The 25184-nt window shown below is 36.1% G+C and overlaps 1 protein-coding gene across 1 annotated transcript in view; it reads right to left on the bottom strand.

Moving 5' to 3' along the window:
- The window catches only part of LOC130681918 (kelch-like protein 4), a 35589-nt gene extending 17477 nt beyond the window's left edge, over window positions 1-18112 (bottom strand). Inside the window, exons 1-5 of the mRNA XM_057495754.1 lie at window positions 17542-18112; window positions 17037-17173; window positions 13893-14089; window positions 9704-9916; window positions 640-826 (exon numbers count right to left, since the gene is read on the bottom strand). Of these exons, the coding sequence (XP_057351737.1) occupies window positions 640-826; window positions 9704-9916; window positions 13893-14089; window positions 17037-17173; window positions 17542-17768 (961 nt within the window). The 5' untranslated portion in view covers window positions 17769-18112. The remainder of the gene's footprint in view (window positions 1-639; window positions 827-9703; window positions 9917-13892; window positions 14090-17036; window positions 17174-17541) is intronic.
- Window positions 18113-25184: the final 7072 nt, after the last annotated feature.

Below are 25184 nucleotides of genomic sequence, written 5' to 3'. Positions count from 1 at the left end.
GTAGTTTGATTTTATTTCCTGAACAGTCAACTCTTAATTACAAAATCCTCATCCCACTGTTTTGGCAAATATGGTTCTACCGACTTATGTGTAAAAAGGGCAGAACTACAGAGAAATAGGTTCTAAGAACAGTTCAAAGTAAAGATTATGGCTTCATAAATGTTTCCTTATTCTCTTTGATAGAATTCTTACGTAAAATCATTACTTTATTCCAGGTTTTAACTACTTACTTCAAGATCCTTTGTAACTAGCCTTTGAGTATCTAATGGGAAACTGACATCAAGGAGTTAGAGGCCACTCTTCTATTTCTGACAAAAAGCAAATTTGGAGGACCTTGTCCCTTCCATTTGTGATAAACCTTAAATAAGTTTTCCTTGAAAATATATTACACTGTAAAGCAAATGCTAATATTTAAGAATTGCTGCCACGAAAGTACCTGTTCTGAGTTTAGCCAACACTAATAAAAAGGTTATATTCTGTAAGAAAAAAAGTCACAAAATTACATAAAGAAGCCTAAAATTAGCTTTAGATGCCAATATTTAAATACGGCTTTAATACCACCCTCAGAATTCTGAAGGTGTTAAGAATATATCCTCTCTTTAGAATGATATTTTCCATTAATTAGTTTGTTCCTGCTACCTCTCATAGCATCCATGCCTCCCACAGCATAAAGCGCCCCCACAGTAGATTTTCTAGGCTTGGTCCGAGGGCTTTGCAGCATGTGTCTTCTTTCAGGTAAGAGATGATACTTCATAGCTTCTATCAGGAGTTTTTGGCACTCTAGATCAGCAGTGAACATGGGTCTGTCTTCAAGATCCGCCAGTAACTGAAAAGTAATAATTCACAGTATATGAAATGAGGAGCCCACCATTAGAAAGAACATATTCATTTAGAGAACATTGGAGAAAACTCGAGCTAATTCAACTGTAGAAAGGTTATCATTTAATATTTTCAGTTGCTTAGTGACATACTTTTTGTTCAGTGATGATTTGAAGTGACTAAAGCTCTCCATATAGTAGTTAAAGGACTCTGCAGATTTGATATATTACTCATCTTTGGAATAAGGAGTGAAAGAGAAAAGCACTCAGGAAATGTGTTTCTTAAAGCAGTCAAAGTTAAGGACTGTGTGTATGTACACAAAGCAAGCATCTCCCAGTCTACTGCATGTAGCCGGACAAGCAGCCACCTTTATGCTGGATTTAGAGGAGGGAATACCAACACGCCCAGTGAAACTGAAACAGCATTGCCTGCAGGGTGTCACATCTTTATCATCAAATCACTTTTGTAAGGTATTCTGAAAGCAGGTGCTTTTTATCTGTACACATGTACATGTGTACATCAGTGAAGTACATGTGTTAGCAAGAAGGCAACACATCAGCAAGAGTAAATGACCAGTTCTTTCTGGCCAAACCATCACTGCCTGACAGACAGTAAGACCCTAACAGAATGGGACAAACATTAGGTAGAGTATTTTTCATGAGATGAGCTTATAAATTACGTTTGTTTCAGAATTTATCAAACATCATTTAGATTGAGTCCTTGGAGTTTGGGGTCCACAGTATCACAGGATATTGAGATGAGTATAAGATTGTTGTAATGAAGGTGCTAATTTCATTCCCTAAAACTTCCATGAAGGTTCCAATTCCGCACTGGTTAATCTCACCTCTGTTCTCACCTTACCTATAATTTCTGATGGATAACTATTTTTACTTGGCTGGTAAAACCCTAGGCATTTTCTAATGCATACACTGCTGAAAATACATTTGAAAATTGTGCTGCATAATGTTTTTTCTTCCAAAAATATTCTCCAAAGTTTTACTACCATTCACTTCATATATTTCATGTCTAGAATATACCATTCACTTCATATAATTCATGGCTAGAATATTTGTTTAAGGTCACTTTCAAAATTGTTTTGGAAAGTCTATATTCTGTATGCCATTACCCACCACTGCCATCAGCAGCAAAAGTCCACAGGAGTCCACATTGTAGGCTCTAAGGCCTGCTCAGGGGTGGGAGGCCAAGGTACCACTGGTTGTATGGGCTGGAAATGTACCCACCTACTAATAAAGTAAGAGAAGTCCAAACTAAGCACTTTGCTGAAAGAATTTCATATTGACTTAAAGCAGTGTAGACTCAAATGGGTCTTGTCCTTTACACCAGTGCATCTCAAGTGTTTACATACCTAAGAATCATCTGGAGAACTTGTTAAAACACAAATTCCTTCTCCCTGTACCCAGAAATTGTTTCAGTATGTATGTGGTGGGAATCAGAAACTGAGTTTCTGACAAGCTTCCAGAAAATGGCATGAACCTGGTCCATGGACATTTTGAGAAGCACTGCCTTAGAAAATCTGTTAAATTGTATAGACCTTGGCATGAGAGTAACACACATAAGAACATCAAAATAAAATTTCTGTAGATGCTGAACCTCAGTTCTAAGATTAAATGTATATTTTAATGTTTCTCTTTTTGGTGTGATGATTGTCTTGCCCTTTGAATAATTTGCTATACCCAGGAGAACAGTCAATGTTTTCCATTCCATATTGATAGGTTCTCAAGCTTACTAGAGTTCCATGGAATATAACTTACAGCTAAAATGTTTTTTAAAATGTAGAGAAACCAGAAGATCCAGATTAAAGACAGTGGCATGAGAGGAGAGACAGAGGCTTCCTCCTAAAACTGTATACAATTACAAAATATAGTTGGTGCAACTAATCCTGAGAGAGCAACAAGAAAGAGGATGGCGTCAGACTGCACACACCTGGAGAAAAGAGCAGACCTCATCGAATGGGGTAAGGTACCAGTGCTGTGGCTCCGCAGGACCCGAGAACTTGCCCCACCCCAGCTCACTGGTGGGAGGAAATGAAACAGAGCAGGGAGGAGTGGAAGGCCTGGGACTGCTGAATACCTGGCTCCGGAGATCTGCTCTGGGAGCACAAACCTCCATTTCATGGTGCTTTCATGATAATCCCGCGATTACTAGGATGGAAAGCTAAGACAGGCAGAATTTCTGAAGAGACTGAGATTTCAGCCGCGTGTGGAAATCAGGGATCCATATCCAGCTGCTCTGGGACAAAAGGCTTATTCCTGTGTGCTCTGCCCACTAGTTCAGGCAGTGGAGACAGGCACAGCATTCGGGAAGCAGGGAACAGCTCCTTCCTCCTCCCAGGCACCAATACTGCTTCCCAGAAACCCTGACATTGCTTCAGGGACTGAGCAGCTCCATAGTAGAATTTCTGGACACTAGAGGGTGCCATATACAAATATGAAATGCCAAAGGAAACTGGTCCGGAGAAAAATTAATATAACTCCGGAGAAAGATTTAAATGACATGGACCTTATGACTCTTCCTGAAAGGGAGTTCAAAATAAAAATCATCTACATGCTAATGGAGGTATGGAAAGATATCCAAGAACTCAGGAATGAATCCAAGTTGGAGATCCAATCACTGAAGAGCACTATGGAGGGTATTAAAAGTAGGTTGGATACAGTGGAGGAGATGATAAATGAAATAGAAACTAGAGAAGAGGAATACAAAGAAGTTGAGGCACAGAGAGAAAAAAGGATCTGTAAGAATAGAAGAATATTGAGAGAACTGTGTGACCAATCCAAACGGAACAATATTCACATTATAGGGATAGCAGAAGAAGGAGAGAGAGAGAAGGGGACAGAAAGTGTCTTTGTGGAGGTAGTTGCTGAAAACTTCCCCAATCTGGGGAAGGAGATAGTCTCTCAGGCCATGGAGATTCACAGATCTCACAACACAAGGGACCCAAGGAAGACAACAACAAGATGTATAGTAATAAAATGGGAAAGATCAAGGATAAGGACAGACTATTAAAAGCAGCCAGAGAGAGAAATAAGATCACATACAAAGGAAAGCCCATCAGGCTAACATCAGACTTCTCTGCAGAAACCTTAAAGGCCAGAAGGGAGTAGCATGATGTATTTAATGCAATGAAGCAGAAGGGCCTGGATTCAAGATTACTTTATCCGGCAAGATTATCATTTAAATTTGAAAGAGGGATTAAACAATTTCCAGATAAGCAAAAGTTGAGAGAATTTACCTCCCACAAACCATCTCTACAGTCTATTTTGGAGGGACTGCTATAGATGGAAGTGTTCTTAAGGTTTAATAGTTATCACCAGAGGAAATAAAACTATAGTAAATAAAGTAGAACAGCTAATTACTAAGCAAATGCAAAATTAAATTAACTAGCCCCAAGGTCAATCAAAGCACAGACAAAGAATACAGTATATGACACCTAATATACAAAGAATGGAGGAGGAAGAAAAAGGAGGAGAAAAAGAAAAGAACTTTTAGATTGTGTTTGTAACAGCATATTAGGTGAGTTAAGTTAATCTCTTAGGTAGTAAGGAAATTAACCTTGAACCTTTGGTAACCACGAATCTAAAGCTTGCAATGGCAATAAGTACACACCTATTGATAATCACCTGAAATGTAAATGGACTGAATGAACCAATCGAAAGACACAGAGTCAATGAATGGATAAAAAAACAAGACCCATCTATATGCTGCCTGCAGGAAACTCACTTTAAACCCAAAGACATACACAGACTAAAAGTGAAGGGATGGAAAAAGATATTTCATGCAACTAACAGAGAGAAAAAGCAGGAGTTGCAGTACTTGTATCAGACAAAATGGACTTCAAAACACAGAAAGTAACAAGAGACAAAGAAGGACATTACATAATGATAAAGGGGTCAATCCAACAAGAACATATAACCATTATAAATATCTATGCTCCCAACACAGGAGCACCCACATATGTGAAACAAATACTAACAGAATTCAAAGGGGAAATAGAAAGCAATGCATTCATTCTAGGAGACTTTAACACTCCACTCACTCTGAAGGACAGATCAACCAGACAGAAGATAAGTAAGGAGACAGAGGCACTGAACAACACAATAGAACAGATGGAGCTAACAGACATCTACAGAACTCTACACCCAAAAGCAACAGAATACACATTCTTCTCAAGTGCACATGGAACATTTTCAAGAATAGATCATATACTAGGCCAGAAAAAGAGCCTCAGTAAATTCAAAAATATTGAAATTGTACCAACCAGTGTCTCAGACCACAAAGCTATGAAACTAGAAATAAATTATGCAAAGAAAATGAAAAATCCCACAAACACATGGAGGCTTCACACATGCTCCTAAACAACCAATGGATCAATGACCAAATAAAAACAGAGATCAAGCAATATATGGGGACAAATGACAACAATAATTCAACACCGCAAAATCTGTGGGATGCAGCCAAGGCTGTACTAAGAGGAAAGTATATTGCAATACAGGCCTACCTGAAGAAAGAAGAACAATCTCATATAAAGCAGTCTAAACTCACAATTAATGAAACTAGAAAAAAGAACTACAAATGAGGCCCAAAGTCAGTAGAAGGAGGGACATAATAAAGATTAGAGCAGGGGAGGAGTGTGCAACACAGTGAAGACAAGTAGTGATTCTACAGCATCTAACTATGCTGATGGACAGTGACTGTAATGGGGTGGGGGTGGGGCCGTGGTGAAGAGGGGAGCCTCGTAAACATAATGTTCTTCATATAATTGTAGATTAATGATAACAACAACAACAAAAATTGGCTAGTAAATTTCTGCATCTTAAAAAAAAGATTAGAGCAGAAATAAATAACATTGAGAAGAATAAAACAATAGAATCAATGAAAGCAAGAGCTGGTTCTTCAACAAATAAAACAAAATAGATAAACACCTAGCCAGACTTATCAAGAAAAAAAGAGAGTCTACACACATAAACAGAATAAGAAATGAGAAAGGAAAAATCACTATGGACACCACAGAAATACAAAGAATTATTAGAGAATACTATGAAAAATTATATGCTGGCAAACTGGATAACCTAGAAGAAATGGACAACTTTCTAGAAAAATACAACCTTTCAAGGCTGACCAAGAAAGACACAGAATATCTGAACAGACCAATTACCACAACGAAAGTGAACTGGTAATCAAAAACCTACCTAAGAACAAAACTCCTGTTCCAGATGGCTTCACCACTGAATTTTATCAAACATTTAGTGATGACCTAATACCCATTCTCTTTAAAGTTTTCCCAAAAAATAGAAGAGGAGGGAATACTTCCAAACTCATTCTATGAGGCCAGCATCACTCTAATACCAAAACCAGTCAAAGACACCACAAAAAACGAAAATGACAGGCCAATATCCCTGATGAACATAGATGCAAAAATACTCAACAAAATATTAGCAAACCGAATTCAAAAATACATCAAAAAGATCATAGATCATGATCAAGTAGGATTTATGCCACGGATGCAAGGATGGTACAGCATTCGAAAATCCATCAACATCATCCACCACATCAACAAAAAGGACATAAACCACATAATCATCTCCATAGATGCTGAAAAAGCATTTGACAAAATTCAACATCCATTCATGATAAAAAACTCTCAACAAAATGGGTATAGAGGGCAAGTACCTCAACATAATAAAGGCCATATATGACAAACCCACAGCCAACATTATACTTAACAGCGAGAAGCTGAACACTTCTCCTTTAAGACTGGGAACAAGGCAAGGATGCCCACTCTCCCCACTTCTATTCAACATAGTACTGGAGGTCCTAGCCACGGCAATCAGACAAAACAAAGAAATACAAGGCATCCAGATTGGCAAGGAAGAAGTTAAACTGTCCCTGTTTGCAGATGACATGATATTGTACATACAAAACCCTAAAGAATCCTCTCCAAAACTACTAGATCTAATATCTGAATTCAGCAAAGTTGCAGTATACAAAATTAATACACAGAAATATGTGGCATTGCTATACACTAACGATGAACTAACAGAGAGAGAAATCAGGAAAACAATTCCATTCACAATTGCATCAAAAAGAATAAAATGCCTAGGAATAAACCTAACCAAGGAAGTGACAGACCTATACTCTGAAAACTACAAGACACTCATGAGAGAAATTAAAGAAGTTACCAATAAATGGAAACACAGCCCATGCTCATGGATAGGAAGAATTAACATTGTCAAAATGGCCATCCTGCCTAAAGCAATCTACAGATTCAATGCAATTCCTATCAAAATACCAACAGCATTCTTCAACAAACTAGAGAAAATCATCCTAAAATTCATATGGAACCACAAAAGACCTCAAATAGCCAAAGCAATCCTGAGAAGGAAGAACAAAGCAGGGGGAATTACGCTCCCCAACTTCAAGCTCTACTACACAGCCACAGTAATCAGGACAGTTTGGTACTGGCACAAGAACAGACCCATAGACCAATGGAACAGGCTAGAGAGCTCTGATATAAACCCCACCGTATATGGTCAATTAATATGTGATAAAGGAGCCATGGACATACAATGGGGAAATGACAGCCTCTTCAACAGTTGGTGTTGGCAAAACCGGACAGCTACATGCAAGAGAATGAAACTGGATTATTGCTTCACCCCATACACAAAAGTAAACTCAAAACGGATTAAAGACTTGAATGTAAGTCATGAAAACATAAAACTCTTAGAAGACAACATAGGCAAGCATCTCCTGAATATAAACATGAGCAACTTCTTCCTGAACCCATCTCCTTGAGAAAGGGAAACAAAAGCAAAAATGAACTCAAGGGAATACATCAAACTAAATAGGTTTTGTACGGCAAAGGACATCATCAACAAAACAAAAAGGAATCCTACACTATCGGAGAATATATTTGTAAATGACATACCTGAGAAGGGGTTAACATCCAAAACATATAAAGAACTTACACACCTCAACACCCAGAAAGCAAAAAACCCCATTAACAAATGGGCAGAGGATATGAAGAGACAGTTCTCCAAAGAAGAAATTCAGATGGCCAATGGACACATGAAAAGATGCTCCACATCACTAATCAGGGAAATGCAAATTAAAACCACAATGAGGTATTACCTCACACCAGTAAGGATGGCCAGCATCGAAAAGACTTAAGAAAAACAAATGTTGGCGAGGATGCGGAGAAAGGGGAACCCTCCTACACTGCTGGTGGGAATATCTGCTAGTTCAACCATTGTGGAAAGCAATATGGAGGTTCCTCAAAAAACTAAAAATAGAAATAACATTTGACCTGGGAATCCCACTCCTTGGAATATACCCAAAGAATACAAGTTCTCAGATTCAAAAAGACATATGCACCCCTATGTTTATCGCAGCACTTTTTACAATAGCCAAGATATGGAAGCAACCTAAGTATCCATCTGTAGATGAGTGGACAAAGAAGAGGTGGTACATATATACAATGGAATACTATTCTGCCATAAGAAAGAAACAAATCCTACCATTTGCAGCAACATGGATGGAGCTGGAGGACATTATGCTCAGTGAAATAAGTCAGTAGGAGAAAGACAAATACCAAATGATTTCCCTCATTTGTGGAGTATAATCATGAGGCAAAACTGAAGGAACAAAACGGCAGCAGACTCACAGACTCCAAGAATGGACTAGTGGTTACCAAAGAGGAGCGTTGTGGGAGGGTGGGTGGGGAGGGAGTGGAAAGGGAACTGAGGGGTATTATGTTTAGTACACATGGTGTGGGGGATCATGGGGAGAACAGTGTAGCACAGAGAAGGGACATAGTGGATCTCTGGCAACTTGCTGCACTGATGGACAGTGACTGTATTGGGGTATGGGTGGGGACTTGATAATATGGGTAAATGTAGTAACCACATTGTTTTTTCAGGTGAAACCTTCATAAGAGTGTATATCGATCATACCTTAATACAAAGTTTTAAAAAAATACATAAACCATCAGGAAATTAGCATTCTGTTTTTCAATATTAACATTTAATTAGTAAATTTGTTGAAAATCAATGAATTTTTTAGTGTCTATGACACCACTCATCCACTAGGTCCAGATAAGATCCCTCCTCCCAATGTGGATGATGTTTCAGGACTTTAGCCACCGGCTCTCTATGAAGTGTGCAATATAGTCACATATATGGTACATAAAGGATATCTACTATTGATCAATTTGCTACAGAGAAAAAAGTGTGGTTTTCACTAATGGTGGAATTACGTAGTGGGACTATATTCTGCCCTCCCTAAACATCACATACTAAAATTCAATATGAGATGGGTCAATCCTGAATCTTATCCAAGGGTGTTTGTTTTTAGAATCATTTTTAGGATAATCCTTCAGCATGCACGATGAAGATGCTGTTATAATGACGGTCTACTGCATCCAACTATTCTAGTATGCTTTCAATCACAGCAGCTAATCACCCATGTCAGTAGTGATTATCCAGAACCTAACTCCTTCCTAGAGTTTCCTCTGACATTATACTGTACCAATTATCATCGCCTTGCCTAGAAGGTGGGCAGAAAAAGACAAAGAGTTAACCTAGTCATTTTCCCTGGTTGTTACAAGCGCCCTTTGGTGAGACAGGAAACGGAAGCTAATGGTTATACTGACGTTCAGAGATTACCAGTAGGGTTTCAAAAGAAATCCTTGTTTTCTCTGCCTTCATCACAAATATTGCTTATTGAAGGCTGCATATGTCCTTCAAAAATCCTGTACACTCCAATTATCAGAAATCCTTTGAATAAAATAAAACTACGCAACGAAGGAATGGATTAATGCCTAGTGGCAGTTCAGAAGGAGAGTTTGCTCTACCCGGGTAGATGTCCCTACCTGTGGTGGAAGCAAGGGCAGTCTTATGTAAGAAAGCAGCATTGCCAGGTCTTGCTGCCTCGCCTGCACATCATAATCCACCCACTGCATGACAGCATTGAAAATGGTTTCTTCATCAGGCACATTAACGTCATCACTGCACAGAAGTTTGCAGAGCTCATTAGCTGGAAGCAGGAGGAATTCTTCGTTCTTTATTACCTCGATGAAGTGTTCCTAGAAAAGAAAGGTCTTCTACTGAAACCTCGTACTTTGGAAACTTATTAACACAATGAAAATATCAAAACATTTCACTTTGTTAAATTTCAGAAAAGGCCGGAGAGACAGACATATGCATTTATACTGCCTAGGACAGGAGGCGTGGGCGGGGGGGTCCTTGTGAGGCTGAAGAGCCACATGCTTCCACTAGGGATATTTATGGAATACAAGGAAAAACCTAAACTTTTTCACGGGCCACACAGAGAGTAGCCGAGTTGATTTTCTTTCCCAGCTGTTGTGGGTGACAACAGCTTTTGGCTCCAGAACTGATGTTGAGTTGGTCTCTAGTCAAAAACCTTAAGAGAAAGGCTGAAAATTTTCAAGGTGGGTACTATGTTGAAGGGCTGGGAGGGGTGGCTCTGGCTGTGCATTTGAGGGTTGAACATGCTGAATTCCTCTGAGATGAGAGGAAGAAATTGACGAAAACCTCTTTTCTCTTATAGCTAAAACACGATCTTCTATTAACCAAGGCGAAGGTTTCTTTCATAATGGACAACAATCTCCAGATTCAGGATAATCTTAAAGGGACTCATGTGGAATTATTTTTTGGGGACAGTGGGACTCTCAATTTTTATATATTATATCTCCATTTTTTCCTTCTGTCATGGTGTTATCTTGTATTTTGTCAAGTCCAAATTTCAGGCAGCTGTGTTTCATTTTTTACCTCTCAAAACACAACTCTGTTTTTTCTGATTTATAAGGTCATACATTTTCTGTGACAACACAATTATCATTTCCAACATTTTTCTCAGTAGGGATCTCCTTTTCAATGCAATGAACTATACTTCTGAAGTGGAGATAAACATGTCTAGCTGGCAATTTATGTAGGCCACTAAATAGATATTCTAGAAGAAGCCAGAGACAGCCTCTGAATAACTGGAGGATCTGGATAAATCAAACACTCCCTCAGCTCCACTCTGAGTTTGTCACTGGGCAACTGAGTTAGACTAGTAGAAAAATACATCAAGTTTGATATACCCATCAGGAAGCTCTGATACCATAAAATCTGAGTTAACTTGCTTGTTTAGACCAAGAGCCCTTTTATGAATGAAGCAAACAATTGAGAAAGACCTGACGGTCTTACTGTAGCACATGTCCCCAGAGGAAAACCCTCTCACCTATAGCAAAAGAATAGAACTAGAACTGTTCCTACAACTCATAGTACATCACATTTGTACAGTACGTCACACTTTTCTGGTTTCCGTCATGAACACTGTAGTCAGCAGTCAGATTTTGTGGGAGGTGGAATTCTTCTGAGGAGATAACAGGCTATGTGAACTGTTTGATCTCCTGTGCAGTAAACGGCAAGTATGGATTCAGACCTAAGCCTTCAGGTCTACTTCATTTTGTCTGATACTGAAACTGCTTTTCATAAGTGACATAATTTTTGTAAAAGGGTTAAGAAAAAGATAAAGCACTCCAAAATTTGTTTGCCCATTACTGGTACTACATGTACACTCCGAATAGCATAGTGTCAATACTATAGAAGACTCCATAACTCCTTTTCCTTTCTATCCACTCTCTAATGAAAGAAAAGGAAAAAAAGAAAGTAAATGAGATGTCGGGAGGGAGGGAGTGAAGGAGGAAGGAAGGAAGGGAGGTGGCCTATTTGAGAAAGCTAAGAAATGATTAAAATGCTTTACATTAGGGTCACATTTAGTTATAGCCAGAAATTAGATTTTTTGAATCGATTGTGGCTTCAGAGGCCCTGCCTAATGAGACTGTTGAAAACTGTTTGGCAACACAGTGAATTAATCTAAATAAAAAATAACAGTGTGTTGGTCTAAAGTATCTACATATGGCACTGCCATACCCAATACTGTAGAGAAATATTTAGTGTGTCAAGATTAATTCTAAATTGCCTTATATTAGAATTATCTTGCTCCTAATTTCAAGGTAAACACTCTTCTCCGTGCACCTTCCTAAGAGTCTTCTTTTGTGCCTTTGGTTTCGTATTCATTTTTTTAAATCTACACTTACACACTGTTGTAAAACTTATTGAATGAATATAGCACACTTGCTGAAAGTTTCACTGATGCCGGCTACTGTTTATATGATTATGATGCTTAATTGTATGTCTCACCTTGAGCCGTGGAGTGTACAGACTTTTGGTGAAATCCTATTTTGAGTGTGTCTGTGAGGGTGTTTCTGGATGAAGCTCTCTCACATTAGGGAGGGCAATCTGTTTACTCAGTTTACAAATCAAGGGACTGTAATTAATTCTTGGAGTTTAACATTATCCCAAGACAGTAAACTTATTTGCATTTTATACTATCAATAGTGTATTACAGAAGCATTATTACAACAAGATCTTTACCTATTTTACTAAAAAAACTAAAGAAAGGCGATTTAAGGAGACCGCAGTATTGTGTTTTGATGCACATCCTGCACTAACACTCAGTTTCAGTCACATCACATAATAGGAAAAGGAAGACAAGTTCATTTTGAGCAACAGAAATAATTCAAGCTGTTTATCAGAATCTGTTTTGTCTGCAAGAGTAAGGTACCAGACAGGACACTGTTAATACTTAGTTCAAGAATTTAGGTAATTTAGCAGGGAAGATTTCTTGTTTAGTTTTGTGTAGGATTAACCTTTGAATTATATAACTGGTGTTCCTATAGATTATATGGCATCTGTATTTAGGACATAGGAATATAAATAACATAATTAAGAGACATGTCAGAAATGCCAATCCATTATAATATGGCTCTCCACATTTCAGGAATATGTTCGAAACTTCAAATTCTGAATAATAACCAGTGCTGGGAAGAAGAAAGAAGGTTTAGAAGAAATATTTTGAGAATTCCAGTATTAGAAATTTAAACATTTTAAGGACTTCATAGAAACTCTAGAAAATACTCTTTATTTAAATGCATCTCAAACCTAAAACTGTAATGTTAATTTTATTTGTTTCTGTTTATGTGTGATTTTCTATTGTTTTCTTTATACATTTGTGTTTTATTTTTGAATTTTAAATAACTACCAATTTTCTTAGCTTGAAATATTTATCTTTTGACTGGCTTTCACAGAAAGATCAGTTTCTTTTGTTGTTCGCTACTTCAGAAGTTAAAACATTCATTTTCTTCTTTGTATCAGGGAAATATTACCATTAATGGTTATTTAGTATCTTCTGTCTACTTTTTCTTGCCTCCCTACAGAAATCTGTATTTCATGTCACTTCCATCTGACTGAATAAATGTAGCCTTATCCCATGCAACATTCAAAGAATTAACACAAACATGTTCATTTATTACAATTCTACTAATAGAATTGAAAAAGATCTTTAGTTAAGTTATAGGATTGAACTGAAAATTGTTTATAACCAAAATATATGTTTTCACTAGGACAGAATAAGTCCATTAAGAAGGATTGGCTCATTTACTAATTTTGATAGTTCTCAAGTTCTTCCAGTTAATATTGCTCCATTAATATTTGTTTTTCCTTATTGAACATTTAACTTTCATTAGAAATAATAATTTGTGTGATTTTATACACTAAAGTTCTAATAGTGTAAAAACATCAGGGAAAGTTTATTTTCCTATTTACTATGGATTCTACTTGAAGTATGTACTTGTTTAGCAGAATTTTTGGCAGAATTTCCATTTCTTTAGCTTTTGACATTTAATTAAACCTTTTTACTTTCAAAAATGAGAAACTTGAGTACAGTTCAACCAGACAAATACTCTTATATGCTATCCATTAGGTGCAAGTCGTTTGCAAATTGTATGTTTATATTGCTTTTTAATTTTATCCCAACATTATAATCTTTACATTGAAAGGGTTTTATATATATACACATATATATTCATAGATGTTTAAATACATACACCCACATATATATATATACAAATACACACATATATGTATATAAGTAAACAAATCTGTAAGTTACGTATTGTATTATATAAGTTAACTTGAAGCAGATGATTTTACCATTGTGTACTTATGTGCCACTCTCAGGAGCACTGTGCAGCCATGGGCATCTCCAAATGACAGAATCCCTAAGCAGTTTGAAGGATGGAGCTGCTTTATAAGAAACTTGGAGCAGACTTCAATGACTTGAGTCAGCTGCAGAAGACAAGCTGCACCCAGCAAATTTTCAGTAGTATCTTCTGTCAATCGCAGAACACCTAGATGTTTTGAAAAAATAATGATTGTATGTCCCATGAAATAAGGCACAAATATGCTAACTGAAAAATTTTCAATTCTCTCATTAGCAGGGCTGCCTTTTCTAAGGTACAACAACCACTCAGGAAATATCTTTTTAGGAAATCTGTATAAACACATTAACAAGATGGATGAAGGGAGCTAGTCTAGATTATAAAAGACAACTGTAGCAAATAAACAGTGAATACTATCATTACAAAGAGCAAATTGTTATTTCTTTACCATCTTAAACCTGCATCTACACCTTATTTAAAAGCATGTCTATATCATGACTCAAGTAGCATTATATCATTATATAAGGATCATAGAATTGGCCAAAGCGGTAGCTGTCATTTGTGTGGAAAAACATCTTGGCAAATAAGAGCATTGAGGTTATACGTCTGTTTTTTAAAATCTCCATTTACTAGCTGATAAGGATGACTTTTCCTAGATAGTTTGCCAGTAATTGACACTTGGACTGTCTCAAAAGAAAGAAAACGCTGCTCAGAGTCTACAGATAAACAACTGCTTATATGGTTACTTTTGTAGGTATAAAAAGCAGGCTCTGTTTGATAATATATGTAAAGGCTATCTGTAAATGATTTTAAAAAATGAGATCAGAGCTACTTAAGCTATTTCCTGTGTAGTGATATGCTGCAATAAACACATATTTATTTATATAATAAATAGCTATTTAAGGTATTTCCTGTGTAGTGATATGCTGTATTATTTTTGGAACAACCACTATTGATGAATTATTGAAAATGTTATGTTTTTTTGATAAGTTATATTCCTATTCGTTTTGGCCAAGCAATATAGGTAAGTTACAAAGTATGATATTTCAAATGGATTATATAAATTATAAACTCTTCCTTTGTAAGTTTGCCTTTTAAAATACCTTCATATCAATTCCGTATGGTTGCATAACCATAAAGAAAAGAGTAATACATACTGATAGATTATCTATATTTGGTTCAACCTCTAAAATATGTTGTAAACAAATGCGGTCCATCAGCACCCTTTTCTGTGTTGTTCTTGTCCTGGATTTTGAAGGGAGAGCCCTGCCCATATCTCATGAGACCCAGAGAAGTATGAACTATTCTTAGATTCAGATCTAAAGATTCACCTGCTATAGACATTGAAACTTGGCCTGAGTTATTAAGAACATTTATTGCTTAATGAATGAATCCATAAAACTACTATAAGAAAACAGCAAAATAATAGCTCCTTAATCTTGGAATGATTTCTTGGGTAAGCCACCAAAATACAGACAACAAAAGCTAAAATAAACAGGTGAGACAACATTAAACTAAAGAGCTTTTTCATAACACAGGAAATAAAAATAAATTGAATAGAAGAACTATAGAATGAGAAAAATATTTGCAAACTGAATATCTGGTAACAAGTTAATATTCAAAATGTATTAAGGTCTCATACAACTCAATAGCACAAAAGAAAATTATTGATTAAAAATGGACAAAGAACCTGAATGGACATTTTCCAAAGAAGGTAGACAAATGATCCAATAAGTACATGAAAAGGTGCCGGGCATCACCAATCATCAGGGAGATGCAAATCATAACCATGAGATATCTCTCACACCTGTTAGGATGGCTGTTATGAAAAAGAGAAGAGTTAACCAATGTTGCTGAAGCTTTGGAGAAAAAGGGAACCCTTGTACAGTTGGTGGGAATGTAAAGTGGCACAACCATTATGGAACACAGTATGGAGGTTCCTGAATAAAATTTAAAAAATAGAACTAATGCATGATCCAGCAATCCCACTCCTGGGTATATATCCAAAGGAAATGAAATCAGGATCTTCAAGAGATATGTGCACTCTGTGTTTATTGCACCATTACTCACAATAGCCATGATATGGAACCTAAATGTCCTTTGACAGATGAATGGATGACAAAACTGTGGTTTGTATATGTGTGTATGTATATATGTGTGTGTGTGTGTGTGTGTGTGTATGTGTGCACACACAATGGAATGTTATTCAGTGATGAGAATGATGGAAAGCCTGGCATTTGTGACAACATGGATGAACCTGGAGAGCATTATGTTAAGTGAAATAAGCCAGAAAGAGAAAGACAAATAATGTAGGATATCACTTGTATGTGGAATCTAAAAAAAAAAGTGCTGATTTTATAGAAAGAAGTAGATTGGTAGTTGTCAGAGGCGGAAAGGGGAAACGAAGAAATACAAAGGGTACAAACTCAGTTACAGGAAGAATAAGTTGTGAGGATCCAATGTACAGCGTGATGTCTACAGATAACAACATGGCATTGGTTATTGTATTCTTGAAAGTTGTGTCAGAGTATAGCTTAAGCATTCTCACCATGGAAAATAGTTCACTGTTTGCCTGCCTTAATTTTCATGACTTTGGTAAGGGTTCCACAATGTATATGAATATCAAATCATTACATCGTATACTTTTCAGTATGTACAATTTTATTCATCAAATATTGCTCAATTAAATTGGCATGAATGAGTGAATAAATAAATACTTGTTGACCCCAAACTCATCTTGGGTATCTTTATTTTATAGTTTGGGTAAATATGTGATTATTCCAAGGAAGAGACTGACTAAAAATCTAATGTACAACTGGAATATCCCACTTCCCCTCTCATTTTTACAAATGAGAATGTACCCAAACCATGAGATAGAGACACATATTCTTGTATATTGGTGTTAAAATAGCTCTATTCTCTCACAGTAAAAAAATTTTATTGCATATTATTTACCTCTTTCTCTTTTGTACTACTGAGTTTAAATCCTGATTCTTCCCCTTACTACCTTAGGATAGTTACTTAACTGGTCTATCCTTCAGTTTTCTCACTGGCAGAGTAGGAATAATAGTACTGTGGGTATATAATGCAGGGTTATTGTGAGGAATGAATCAGCTAATACATACCAAGCACTTACCTGTGTAAGCATACTGAACCAAGGAGTTAAGTGCATTAGGATCAATTCCTTCCATCTTGACCTCTTCTTGTGTGGCTTCACACATGTTGGTAGTAAACATCACAGCAAAATAATCTGACATAGCACTGAGAACCAACCTGGAAATAGAAATGTTTCGCAGGAACTTAAATTCGTCCATAATCTCACAGAAAAGCATGAAATGCAGACAGTAAGTTTGTAACACTGGTAACTCTGTTTTCTGCATAAATCTTTCACAGTTCATTAAAGTGCTATGAATTAGAAAGGCAAAATGAGTTGATTTTCTTTTAAAGGGTTCAATTTCTCCCTAGCTTAACTCTTCTAAGTATCACATAGGGCGATGGATCAAATATGCTACTGCTTTTTCAATACAGGAAGATAAACATCCGTTTTCCTTAGTGTTCCAATTTGTAATCAATGGACTGATTTTTGTTGATTCATACTTGGTTATACTCACCAAACGTTTTGTCTGCATAAGGATACTTACCGATGGGCTGGGATTCGCATGTTTCCAGCAACGAGTATCACATCACACAGTCTTTTCTCTTTCCAGTAGTCCTCTATTTTATGGAGAGTTTTCTCTGCATGGTTTACAGCACGGAACTCCTCCTCAGATCTGCTGACATCCATTTTTTCAGGGTGTTGTGTATCTAATCTAAAAGGGGGTGAGAGTGAGAATATGTGAGTGCAAATGTCCCATGGAAATTTAGACATATCAACTACAAGAAATATATTGTATTAAAGTAAAACTGAAATTTGCCCTCCGATTTTAAATATTTCACTGTGATTACTACCTAACCTTCCATCAAAGTGATGTGTCATGATTAGTATTTATATGTGGCATGGAACCATAAAGGGGTATGGTTTAGCTGCAGGGCTACTGGTAACTGCCATATGAACAATCATAAACTTCAAAATACCACCCTTTCTTTGATTTTTATTGGTATCACAGCTTTGCCATTAGGCATGAAATTGTAGGCATGATTTAAAATATTTTTCAAGTTTGAAAGGTATCAAAGTACTCATAACATATGAGAAATATTTCTTGAAGAATCTCAAGCCTGAGAGTTTGGTTATACTCTACATGTCAATCCCATTAAGAAAATACACAACTTCCATCTTTTATATCTTTTCTCACATTTAACGGGATACAATTGATGTATAGCATTGAATAATTTTAGGTGTACAATATGATTATTTGAAACTATATATTGTATATGATTACAATAAGTTTAGTTAGAGCACCCACCACTTCACATAGTTACTATCTTTTGTGTGTGTGGCAGGAACATTTAAGATATAATCTCTCAGCAATTTTCAAGTGTGCAATACAGTATTGTTAAGTATAGTTACCATGCTGTACATTAGATCCCCAAAACTTACTCATCTTCTAACTGGAAGTTGTACCTTTTGACTATTTAGGCAAATATGGTAACTGTTGAATTTACAATAAGGGAAGCTGTTTATATGTCCTTTCAACATCACACAACAGCAGAATTTAAATACTAACACAAGTACATAGAGGCTTACAATCAGTAGAAACTTAAAAATTTGACGGTTGGATGAACACACTTAGATACTTTGATTGTTACCTTTCTTGCTTCCAGGCATCATTTTCCAACCACCCAGTTAAGATTAATTTTAAGTTCCCCCACCCCCAATTCAGTCTGTGCTTTTTTAAATACAATTGGTCCAGGGCAACATTACTCTTTGTTTAGTTCAAATAAATGATTCACCTCTGAATCTTCTTTGGGACTTTAAGTTACTCTACCATATAGATCAGCAGGATAGCATGATATGAATATCTTTAAAATTGCCTGCTACAAAATGAGCCTGTTTTCGTCTGTTTGGGAAAGGAACAATCCCTTGTCACCACAGACTGGAAAGCATTTCGGTTTCAGTCAACTCACTTATCTTAATCTTTACTCTGCTCAGGTAATGGTTTGATTGACACTGAATCAATCAAACATCAAATGTCTAATTATCTTAGATATCCTCACATATACTCCACCATGTATTAGAATGGGCATATTGTAAAGGAGGAATATGTTTGGGAAGTTCTGGCCAGGAAATAATTTTATTCTGTGAATGTTCTTCAGCCTAATTTGGTTAAGGATACAAAAGTATCTTTAATTTAATCTTGTTACATAAGGAATGAAGTTAGATTTTTATTTGACATCCTTTTACTTTTTTAATGTAAGCATTTATAACTACAAATTATCTTCTTAGCACTGCTTTTGCTGTATCCTGTATGTTTTGGTATGCTGAGGCTTCATTTCCATTGACTCAAGATATTTTCTAATTACACCTGTGATTTCATCTTTGCCCTATTGATGGTTTAAGCGTGTCTTGAAATGTCCACATATTGGGGGATTTTCTAATTTTCCTTCTATTAATTTTTGTTTTCATGCCATTGTTATCAGAAAAGGTACTTTGCATCATCTACATTTTTAATGTATTAAATTTTGCAGTCAAAGTACAATCTAATTTTGAGAACGTCCCACATGCACTTGAGAAAAAAATCTGTATTTTTCTATTATTTGATGGACTGTTCTCTGTAGGTCTGTTAGGTCAATTAATCTATAGTACTGCTGAAGTCCTCCATTTCCTTATTGAAGTCATGTCTGATTGTTCTTTGGATTTTTTATACTGGGGTATCGATATTACTATAGTTCCATCCAATATCATTGTAGCTCCATCTAATTCTCCCTTCAATTCTGTCAGTGTTTGTTTCATATATTTAGGAGATCTGGTGTTTGTTGCTTCTATCTTTATAATTATTATATCTTATTAATAAATAACCCTTTTATCAGTATCATCTCGTTTGTTTTTTGTAATAGCTTTTGACTTATCCTATTTTGTTTGATATAATATAGCTACTCCTGCTTTTTTGGTTGCTATTTACATGAAATATATATTGCATCCTTGACTGTTCTTAATCTGAAGTGAATTTCTTCCAGATAGCATAAAAGAATCTATTGAAAAGTCTTTAAAAAATATCTGTTCTGCCAATCCATGTCCTTTGATAGGGAAGCTTAATCCATTGATATTTAAAGTAATTACAGATAGAGGAGGTCTTAAAATTGCCATTACGTTCTTTGTTTTCTATATGTGTTATAATAACTTTTTGTTCCTCATGTACTCCATCACTGCCTTTCTTTCTTGTTTATTTGATTTTTTTGTAGTAAAATGTTTTGATTCTTTCTCCATTTCCATTTGTGGTGTTTTATAGCTGTTTTCTTTGCGGTTACCATGGAGATTACATATGACATTGTAAAGTCATAACAATCTTGTAATCTGATACCAACTTAACTTTAGTAACATAGAGAAACTGTTATGCTTCTCCCTTTCTGTTACAGACACCACAAATTACATTTTAATGTACTGCATAGCCATAGATTTATAATTGTGTTTATTTGACTTTCAAATTCTGTAGAAGAATAAATGGTAGAGTTATGAACCAATATTACAATAATACTGGTTTTTATATTTGTCATGCATCTTCCTTTATCTGAGGACATTGTATTTTTGTTTGGCTTCGAGCTACTGTGCAGCATCCTTTCATTTCAACTTGACGGACTCCCCTTAACATTTCTCATTGGACAAATCTAGTGGTAATAAAGTGTCTCAGTATTTGTTTATCTGGAAGTATCTTAATTTATCACCCACTTTTGAGGGACAGTTTTGCCAGATACACAATTTTTAGCTGATATATTTAAACTGCTGAAAGGAAAAAATGTTATCATCCCAGTGCTTTCTACCCTGCAAAGTTTCTGCTGAGGGAACCACTGATTGATGATTCCTTGTATTGATGAGTTACTTCTTTTTTGCTGCTTTCAAGATGCTCTGTCTTTTACTTTTGATGGTTTGACTACAGTGTGTCTTATCTGAGTCTCTGGGTTTATCTTACTTGGAGTCATTTAGCTACTTGTACTTTAAATCTATATCTTTCCTCAACTTTGGGTAATTCTCTGCCATTATTTCTTCAAAGAAGCTCTCTGGTCCTTGTTCTCTCTCTTCTCCGTCTGAGATTTCAGTTATGCATATATTGTTCTGTTTGATGATGCCACACAAGTCTCTAAGGATATATTCATTGTTTTTCATTATTTTTCCTTGGCATGTCTCAGATTTGTTAATTTCATATACTCTGTTCAGAGATTCTTTCTTTTGCTGGTTCAAGTCTCTTGTTGAAGCCTTCTAGTGAACTTTTCAATTCAGAATTATATTTTTCAGCTCCGATTTTTCTTTGCCCTTTTTTATAATTTCTATCTCTTTGTTGATATTCTTATTTTGTTTATATACTGTTTCCATGATTTCCTTTAGTTCTTCTGCTATGTTTTTTCCTTTAGCTCTTGGAGGATATTTAAGATAGTTGTTTAAATTCTTCGTCTAAAAAGTCTGAAATCTGTGGTTCTTTAGAGTCAGTTTTTGGATGTTTATTTTGCTCCTTCTTAATGAGCCCTGTTTCCACGTTTCTTTATCTGCCTGGTGATCTCTTGTTAAAATTGGGTTTTGGGAAAACAGGCACCTTTCCTAATCTTTGCATAATGGCTTTGTGTGGGAGATATCTTTCACTAATCAGCCCAACATGAAGGTTTAAGGATTTCTCAGGCCTTTTCTGGGTATGCAATTTTTGTGGGCTTGCATGTGTGTTTTTTACCCCCATCTCTCATGAACATGGCTGCTTACACATGTCTTAATTTATCTAAGTCTCACTCCTGCTTCTTGAGGCCTTAGATATTCTATTTATTCCTTTCTTCATAATCTGTTACCCCCAGTTGTCTGTAGGTCTCCAGGCCCTCTGCAGTTCTCATGTGCTATGGTGTCTGCCACTCTCTCCTGTGTTTTCCAACCTCAGATCCAAACTATGCTGCCATTCTCATCTGAGTTATGATTTAGGCAACACTGAAATCAGTTCTTAGGTAGCCTAGAGACAGGACAGAATATTTCAAACAAGTTCAACTCTTGTCCTTGTATCCTGAAGGGGAAATAAAAAAAATAAATTGCATTCTTCCAACTATGCCATGCCACCCTGGGAAGGGGGTGGTACAAGAGCAACCATCAAGGCCATGAAACTTCCTACTGACTTGAAAGTGACTTTTCCTTCATTGGGCATTTGTTTGGTTGCTGCATATCTTTGCCTTGTTTCCAGAGCTCCCATAAAGCTATTTTAATCAGTCTGTAATTATTTACTTCATGTTTCCAGTGGGGAACAAGAGTCTGGACCTCCTTATTCAACCATTGTGCTGTCATAACAGAAGCTTAGATTGTCTGATTTTATTTAATTGCAAAATATTTGAGGCTCCTGTGTTTTCCTGAGTAGCAGTTTTTAAAACAGACATCAGAAAAATTAATCTTTGAGATTCCATTTGCTGTAAGACTATTTTCTAACTATTTTATTTTGAGAAAGAATGGAAGGCTTTATCTTCAAGAAATCAGTGTGAGTGTTAATTTTGGCAGCCTATTTAGAAGGCTACTTGGCAATATAAATTAAAAAAATTAAAACATATGTATTCTGTAAAGAATTCTTGGGGAGCCTCAGAGAAGCCTCCTAGTTCACAGCTTGAAATCTTAATGCAATTACATTAGAGAGTGTGCCTTTTACCACAGTTCAAATGTTGTAAAAGTGCAGAGTGACGAAGTGCTAACAGAGAGTGTATAACTTAATATTTATGCATTTCTGTTCTCTAAGAGCTTCGTAACCCTTTTGGATTTTTTTTTTGTCAAAAGTTCATTCTATTTTTCAAGTGAGCCATGGAGGTTAAATGGAAACTCAGCCTTCTAATGGTGATCCATTAGAAGGATATAATATGTTTTCATATAATAAGTTTCAAAACTCATTATAGAAAGGATGATGTTCTTACTGAAGGAATACAAAGCTGCACCCAAAAAATTAATTTCTGTTTTCTTTTTGATACTCAGTGATACTTGACCATCAGAGAAACATTGCTTTCTGAAATCCAGAGGACAACCTTCTTGCTTAAATGAAATGTTTGTACTGACTCTTTCTTGGAGAGCTATTAAAGCTTTATCTATGTGCTTTACCTGGAAAATAGAAGGCACCCAGTAAATGACTGATGAATGCATTAATTTATGTACATTTTAATGCTACTGCAGCTTGAACTTTACTACATGTGGAGTCATGGAAATGGACAAAATGAACCTCAGAAACAAATCACAAACTTAAAGTTTTCTCTTGCTAACATAACTGCGGTACATAATGAGAGGTTTGGCATCATGCAGATTTTTTGATTCTGGGTGGCATAGATTAAGCCAACATTCTAAGCCTAGAGTAGATAGAGAATTTTCTCTTAAGAAATGAGGTATCTATCATTTTGTGTAAAATAAACAGTTTAATAAATCACAGGTTAACATATTTTAAGATACACTGTTTTAAATGAGTGAAATTATTATTTGAAAAGAAATATTATATATGGATAATATAAAGCAAGAGTCTACAAGGATTCCACTAAACCCAAAGCTTATGGCCATCTATGAAGGTGAGATAGGGACCATGGGTTTAGGCAGAGTAGGGTGGCGGCCTCCAGAGAAAAAGCAGAGCAAGACAGTTACAGTCAGAACAATGTAACAATATGCCAAGAAGTCCCTATAGAAACTGTGTTAAGCACTACGCAAAGTCAGAGTCACACTCATTCTCTAGGGTAAAGATACCAGACCAGGAATATAGACATCTTCAGTGAGATCAGTTAAAGCTCAAAAGGCCAGGAGCAACTTGGCCTGGAATGTTTGAGTGTTCTGCAGATAAAGAGAAATGTCTCAGCATAACCCGTGACTTCACTGTATCAATTTAGATCATGACACTGTAAAATTTACCTTAGCCTGCTAAAAGGCCTAGCTTATTTTAACTGTACATATGTGCTGTATTTCCTTCTCTAATGCTAATCAAGTAATCTGCAACCTAGTAAAAAGATGAATTTAGTAAGCAAGCCCAACTATAAAGAGCCCAAGGCGTTAAGAAGTAAGATTCTTAACACACTTTAGCAAACAGGCAAAAACCCAGCCCATCTTCGGCGCAGGACAGGCAGTCTTAATTGACATGCTCCCAGAGGAAAACTGCTATCCTGAGAAAGAATCAGAGCAGCAAATTTCTTCTGTTGCTCATCCAAAATGATGAGCATTCTGGGACCAGTCTGCACCCCTAGCCCTTTACCCCTATTCCTGAAAATCCTCCTTCCCGCATAAAACCCTTAGACAACGAGCCAACCACGGACTCTCTTGCCCCTCCTGATGTGACCCAGGAGTTAGGTCCTCTCACTTTATCTCTAAATAAAAGCCTCTACCCCTGCTCTCCTACCTTGGGTGTTTGCTAAGTTCATTCTTCGACTCTGCAAACAAGAACCCCAGCATCAAAAGCATATTTATTATTGATGTTTAGGATAATATACTTTTAGGACTCTGTACATTATACATTTATATACTATACATTATATATTAAGGACTCTAACATGTATTTGATCTTGGATTTATAGTTTCCAGAATTATTAGAAAATAAATTTGTGTTTTTTAAGTCACAAGGTCTGTGGTATTTTACTGTGGCAGTCCTAACAAACTAATGCAAGCCATATATAAAATCATATATGTTAAATAAGGTCAGATAATTTTTTGCATGATGATGTGAAAATTTGCTGAAAGAAACTGTATGTATTGAATAATAAAATCAAAATAGTTATAGCAGATGTTAAAAATGTATCATTGCATGTTACATTAATTGTATTGAAAAAATAAAATTTGAGAGGAGTCAGCATGGTGTAGTCATTAAGAACTTAGGCTTTTTGCTCAGATCAATGGTCAATTTCATTCACAACACTTAAATTTCTTAACAGTCACTTAATAAACTTCCCTACTGCTTAACTCTTTCCATCTGTGAAATAGTACCAAATCCAAATAGGTATTTTAAAATGCAATAGGAAATACTCATTAAAGATTAGATGTCATAATCACCACCAGCAGAAGCAGCCCCACGACCACTGTCAACATCACTGTCATAGTCACAGTGAAAGCAACAGGAGCAAAAAACAAAAACCAAGGTAGCCTTAGAAGGATACAGAACGAATATAGGCGAGCTTATTAACCATGAAGTATAGACATGAGCTGGATGAGTAGAAAAGA

This window comes from Manis pentadactyla, chromosome X, assembly GCF_030020395.1.
Source record: "Manis pentadactyla isolate mManPen7 chromosome X, mManPen7.hap1, whole genome shotgun sequence".
Taxonomy (NCBI): Eukaryota; Metazoa; Chordata; class Mammalia; order Pholidota; family Manidae; genus Manis; species Manis pentadactyla.
This window is presented reverse-complemented; position numbering and strand designations above follow the sequence as displayed.